This window comes from Sinocyclocheilus rhinocerous, unplaced genomic scaffold, assembly GCF_001515625.1.
Source record: "Sinocyclocheilus rhinocerous isolate Xijiao unplaced genomic scaffold, SAMN03320098_v1.1 scaffold1360, whole genome shotgun sequence".
Taxonomy (NCBI): Eukaryota; Metazoa; Chordata; class Actinopteri; order Cypriniformes; family Cyprinidae; genus Sinocyclocheilus; species Sinocyclocheilus rhinocerous.
Window position 1 is genome coordinate 78,426 of NW_015666180.1, and position 6,558 is coordinate 84,983.

Here is a 6,558-nt window from a genome sequence, read left to right on the forward strand (position 1 = left end):
GCCGCTGGCGTTCATCACGTTAGTGTGCGTCCGTGTCCGGGACAGCGGCAGGTGCGGGAACAGAATGTCCTCCGTCAGGTCCCACAGGCACAGCTGAGTGTCCTGCCCCACCGAGCCGAAGCGGTACGTCACGCTCACCGGCCGGCTGTCCGTGGAGTTGCGCTTGGACAGACGAGACTGTGTGCTGTTGGCTCGCTCGCGGCCCGAGTGCATCTGCTCCTGGAAGTCCTCGTCGCTGCCGCTGAACTCCATGGGCTCGCTCTCCTCCACGCTGGTGGTGTAGTGGTCAAACGCCACCACGCTCACCCAGGACTTGTGTCCGTGTCCGCGGGCGATCACGCGGCAGTCTGCGAAGCACCAGACGGTCACCAGGTCGTCCTCGCCGCCGGACACTATGTACTTCCCGTCGGGACTCCAGCAGACGCACAGCAGGCCGCCGAAGTAGCTCTTCATGGTGCCATGCAGCTCCACCGCGTCGAAGTTGAAGATGCGCAGGAAGCCATCCTGACTCGCGCAGGCCAGGAACTTCCCGTCGGGCGAGAAGGAGAACTCGTTCAGCGCGCCCTCGCCCACCGTCCACTTGAGCAGAGGGTTGCGTGTGGACTTGCTCTTGCAGGTGTGAACGCTGTAGCTCTCGCCCTGCTTCAGCAGCTGGTAGTGAGGCGCTGTGGTGCCGCAGGTGTGCTCCACGTTATACAGGTACATGCTCCCGCTGGAGTGAGCCACGAGGAACAGGCTCTCGGAGCCCGGGACCCACTTCACACACGTGACCCGGGATTTATCTATGAGTCTCTGAGCGGTTCAGGAGAAAAGACAAGACAGAGAGGACATGGGTTAGTTAGAGCGGACGATTATCATCAATGCATCCAGCGTTTCAATAGCCAGGTTTCCATCCAAAGATTCAAATTTAACTTATGCGCAAAATTGAAATATCACATAAAACATTTGTATTATATGTTATATGTATGAATAATTTTCATATCTGATGAATGACTTGCGCCTCAGAGCGAGCAGACGAAACACAATAAATGCTGTCACTGCTTTGAGAGCGTGGCGAACTTGCTGACGCCGGCGGCGATGGGGTTGTCTGTCACGGCGCTCTTGCTGTTAGCGGCGGAGTGCGGGAGGCTGTTGGAGCGCGGCAGCGGCGCGGGGAGCGAACTGGAGCCGTCACTGCCGCTGGCGTTCATCACGTTAGTGTGCGTCCGTGTCCGGGACAGCGGCAGGTGCGGGAACAGAATGTCCTCCGTCAGGTCCCACAGGCACAGCTGAGTGTCCTGCCCCACCGAGCCAAAGCGGTACGTCACGCTCACCGGCCGGCTGTCCGTGGAGCTGCGCTTGGACAGACGAGACTGTGTGCTGTTGGCTCGCTCGCGGCCCGAGTGCATCTGCTCCTGGAAGTCCTCGTCGCTGCCGCTGAACTCCATGGGCTCGCTCTCCTCCACGCTGGTGGTGTAGTGGTCAAACGCCACCACGCTCACCCAGGACTTGTGTCCGTGTCCGCGGGCGATCACGCGGCAGTCTGCGAAGCACCAGACGGTCACCAGGTCGTCCTCGCCGCCGGACACGATGTACTTCCCGTCGGGACTCCAGCAGACGCACAGCAGGCCGCCGAAGTAGCTCTTCATGGTGCCATGCAGCTCCACCGCGTCGAAGTTGAAGATGCGCAGGAAGCCATCCTGACTCGCGCAGGCCAGGAACTTCCCGTCGGGCGAGAAGGAGAACTCGTTCAGCGCGCCCTCGCCCACCGTCCACTTGAGCAGAGGGTTGCGTGTGGACTTGCTCTTGCAGGTGTGAACGCTGTAGCTCTCGCCCTGCTTCAGCAGCTGGTAGTGAGGCGCTGTGGTGCCGCAGGTGTGCTCCACGTTATACAGGTACATGCTCCCGCTGGAGTGAGCCACGAGGAACAGGCTCTCGGAGCCCGGGACCCACTTCACACACGTGACCCGGGATTTATCTATGAGTCTCTGAGCGGTTCAGGAGAAAAGACAAGACAGAGAGGACATGGGTTAGTTAGAGCGGACGATTATCATCAATGCATCCAGCGTTTCAATAGCCAGGTTTCCATCCAAAGATTCAAATTTAACTTATGCGCAAAATTGAAATATCACATAAAACATTTGTATTATATGTTATATGTATGAATAATTTTCATATCTGATGAATGACTTGCGCCTCAGAGCGAGCAGACGAAACACAATAAATGCTGTCACTGCTTTCAGAGGCGGATGCTGCTGTTTGGGAACGCAGTCGTTTAAGACAATTATACAGAAATACTTTGACGACAGACTTTACTCAGGCTTTTCAGAACAACGTTTCAGATGCTGTGAACGAGATCGGTCCGCTGTTAGTCAAGCTATCCCGTCACATCGCGCAGTCACGTGACCTTTTTTGATGCGCATGGAGGAATTTACACGGCAAATGCATTTCCATCTCCCATTATTCGCATTAACCCTTTTTCGCACAAGTCAAAAACCACCTCAAGCAAGCGGAAAAACGTTTTTTTCGAATTAAGGGATTTTTATTCTAAGTTTGGCGTTTCCATCACTCGTTTCTGATGCGATACTTCAAAATGCTCATAAAAACACAGTGATGGAAACATAGCTAGTGACACTGCTTTCAATTACATAAATTCCAATAAAGAATAAACAAACATCGTCCAGAACGCAATAAACACAGATACGTGTGATTCTCACGATGCAGGAAACACAATCCTGTCATAAAAATGTAATTTACAGTAGAATGTGACGGAATCTGAGTCACTTCAGCAGCAATTCACTGTTTGAGAAAACTACAGACACGCACAGAAACTCTTCACTACAACCCGCCAAAATTCAAGTTTAACGAAGTGATATATTACTATTGTGCAGTAGGGCTGGGCGATGAATCGATAACTATAATTATCACGATATAATTTTCCTCGATAAAAAGATATGAAGAGTTCGATATAATGTTTATGCACCAAAAGTGTAACGAAACAGCGCGACTCATTTGAAGCGCGACACACGGAGCGTTTATCCGCTCGGGTCAAAGTTCAAACGACAGCGCAGTGGTTGCGAGCTTCACTAAAGCAGACACGTTACTCGCTGATGAGTCTCGATCAGATCCTGTGTGAAGCTTGAATTCAGTGAAGAACACAAATGACTCGTGATTTAAACGAGTTTAAAGCCGGATGAAACAGCGCTGACAAACAGCAGAAACACTGTGCAATGAGTCAGAAGACTTTCAATCTACAAATCACCATCATTTACCATAGATTTACTGTAGTAACACTAACCACACCGTGGTATTGGGTCAGAAATGTGGGAAATTCATATAGAATTTCATTATATTATTAATGTAGACATGAATTTAAAGGAGTATTAAAGGAGTAATGGAATATAATTACAGATTTTTTTATGATTAAGGTATAGTGTTTGTGCATTTATACTAAATGTATTTAGACTACTGTTTTTCATACAAATACCTAAAAACCAGTTATATTTTTACCATGGTATTGATGTGCTATATGTGTGGTTTTAACTGTGTTTATCATGATCTAAATGTATGCTACTGTGGAAGCACAATGGTTAAAAAAAAAAAAAACATTTGACAGATGTTACTGATTTTGATAATGAACATACATTTACATCTGCACCCTAACTCAAGCTACTAGTACGATCAAATGCGCATTTCTAAGAGACAAAAAAAAGTAATATTATTATTATTATTATCTGGCAACACAAACCTATTTCGTAATTTGAAACAATATCACTCATTAGAACATGCAGGAACTAAGAAATTACTTTTTCTACTACGATTTTAAGGAAATGTAACAGTCTGGTTTCTACAACTTTCATTGTGGAGCAAAAATCTGGCTTTAAACTTGAAAGAAATAAAAATTTGACATTTATTGTGATAATTATCGATATTGACTGATATGAACAAAAATTATTGTAATCATTTTTTTGGCCATATCGCCTAGCCCTATTGTGCCATTAAACTTAATTCAAGTTTAATGGTTTAAACTTGAATTAAACCATTAAAACTGAAATGGAAAAATAAAAACAGGAAACACAGAATCTGGGAACAATTCAAATTGAATTTGGGGAAAATGTTAAAGAATGTCTATTTCACAGAGCCCTACGACACTCACTTCTTCATTGAAGAGTTTGCTGGTCTCCTTCTTGATGGGGTCGATGAGCTGCACCTGTCCTGCGGAGAAGCCCACCAGCAGAGACACGCTCTCCGCCGTCGCCGTCAGGTGATTGAAGTCGTGGCACGTGGGCTGCGTTCCCTTGTAGATCCTCTTGTCTATGGGCTTGCTCAGATCAGCAGCCTGCGGGAACACACAGAGAGAGAGAGAGAGAGAGAGAGAGACTGAACACCTGCAGCACTGCCAAACAACCTGATACACACACACAGACACTAACTTACACACACACACACACACACTCCTCTTCTGAGATAGATCCTCTTCTGGCTATTATTAATTCATCATTGTCATTAGGATATGTCCCAAAAACCTTCAAACTGGCTGTTATTAAGCCTCTCATCAAAAAACCACAACTTGACCCCAAAGAACTAGTTAATTACAGACCGATCTCGAATCTCCCTTTTCTGTCCAAGATACTAGAAAAGGTAGTATCCTCACAATTATATTCCTTCTTAGAGAAAAATGGTATCTGTGAGGATTTCCAGTCAGGATTTAGACCGTATCATAGTACCGAGACTGCTCTCATTAGAGTTACAAATGACCTGCTCTTATCATCTGATTGTGGTAATAAAGTATATTTATAATGCAATGCCTTCAGGGTCGGCGCCAGAGTGCACAAACTGAGGGAGCAGGCACAATTTTTGGGGGGGCCGCACTTTTTTTGGGGGGGGGGCCTGCTTTGAAAAAAAAAAATGTAAAGCACAATAAAAAAAATTAAAAACATTTTGAGGAAAAATTAAAAAAAGATACGTCTCTATGAGTTGCATTTTCAGAAATAATAACGGCAGGCCTAATAATGTTATAAAGCCTTATTAGGTAAAATAGGCTTTGTAGTTCACGCGTGTTCCAGTATCGACAGAAAAATATCATAATGAGCAAAACTATGCCACAGTGGCCCGGTGCTCACGCCGAACGGCACGGTGAACGGCTGCGCTGTTTCCAATGAATGCAGTGGCATAGTGTGCGGATGAGGTGCCGGCGCGATCAAAAACTGAAATAGACTACTCCGTCATTTTTGGTCATACAGTAAAGGCATAATTCGAAACTGCAGCTGAAACATTAAATAGACTACTCTGTCATTTTTGGTCATACAGTAAAGGCATAATTCGAAACTGCAAAGTGCAAAGTGTTAGCAGTTTGAAAATTCAAGAATAATAGCAAAGTTAATAAGAATTCTTTCTAAATGCAGCACCGTTCGTATTTTGCTCTGCATAACCTGAACGAAAAAAAATTTTTTTTTTTGCAAAGAACGAACCGAAATGAAAACATTTCGCTTTTAATCTGTGTATTTAACAGCCTGGGAAACCTTCCCAGGGCAGTACCTTGCCTCACCGACTAAAATCAGGGCACCGAACAGCCTCAATTATCTGAAAACAACACAAGCACTCTGTTGATATCAGGGTTATTGATCCTCAGCTCAGGTTTTCTGGAGCAGCAGCGTTTGAGAGTCAAACCACTGAAAACAGCTGAAATCTGATCAGTGACATTTTACAGTTTTTAAAAAATGCTTAGACAGTTTTTGAAACTATGGCTCCATTTCTCAAAACATCACACACATCTTGCAAAAGCAAACACTTCTTTCAAAACTATTTTATCTTTTCTAAAAATTGTATTTTTGCGTAGTAACTGTACACACAAACATAAAATAATTAGCCACATACACGCCAAACTAAGATGTAAAACACTACTCTCGTGTATCTTTTGCTTGTTCAGAGTGCAGTGGAGTGAAACAAAAGAGCTGTTAGTATCGAAAGATGTGTGTAATGTAGAGAACTGTGTTCAGAGTTTTGCAAAACGTTTGTTTTACAAGAGCAAACTGAGTTTAAAGCATGTAATGTGCTTGTAGACTTGTGTTCATTCAGCATCCAAAAGCTGCTTACAAATGAGACTAGAACGAGCAGATGGGATTCGTCCAAGAGAACAACAACAACACTGACCACATCCATCAACACACCAATCACACGGCTGTGACTCTACTAATGCAGATCAACTGATGAAGAACACTGCATCAACCACTAATGAACACATGAACCACTGAACTGATGAACACATGAACTCCTCACAGCAGATCAATAATCCTCACACTCACTGATTAACAGCAAACACACTCCTGTCAAAACAACACACACACACACACACTCTCACACACATAACAACAAACACACACACTCACACACATAACAACAAACACACACACACACACACATAACAACAAACACACACACTCACACACATAACAACAAACACACACACTCACACACATAACAACAAACACACACACTCACACACATAACAACAAACACACACACTCACACACATAACAACAAACACACACACTCACACACATAACAACAAACACACAC

The 6,558-nt window shown here is 45.0% G+C and overlaps 1 protein-coding gene across 3 annotated transcripts in view; it reads right to left on the reverse strand.

Annotated features, from left to right (window-relative positions):
* LOC107732033 (WD repeat-containing protein 20) overlaps positions 1-6,558 on the reverse strand; it is a 19,761-nt gene that overhangs the window by 9,508 nt on the left and 3,695 nt on the right. For 2 of the 3 annotated variants that reach the window (XM_016543264.1, XM_016543265.1), the window contains exons 2-3: positions 4,136-4,318; positions 1,159-1,967 (exon numbers count right to left, since the gene is read on the reverse strand). In XM_016543264.1, the coding sequence (XP_016398750.1) occupies positions 1,159-1,967; positions 4,136-4,318 (992 nt within the window). Of the gene's footprint in view, positions 1-1,058; positions 1,968-4,135; positions 4,319-6,558 lie in introns of all 3 variants that reach the window. The other variant, XM_016543263.1, reaches the window with a different exon arrangement.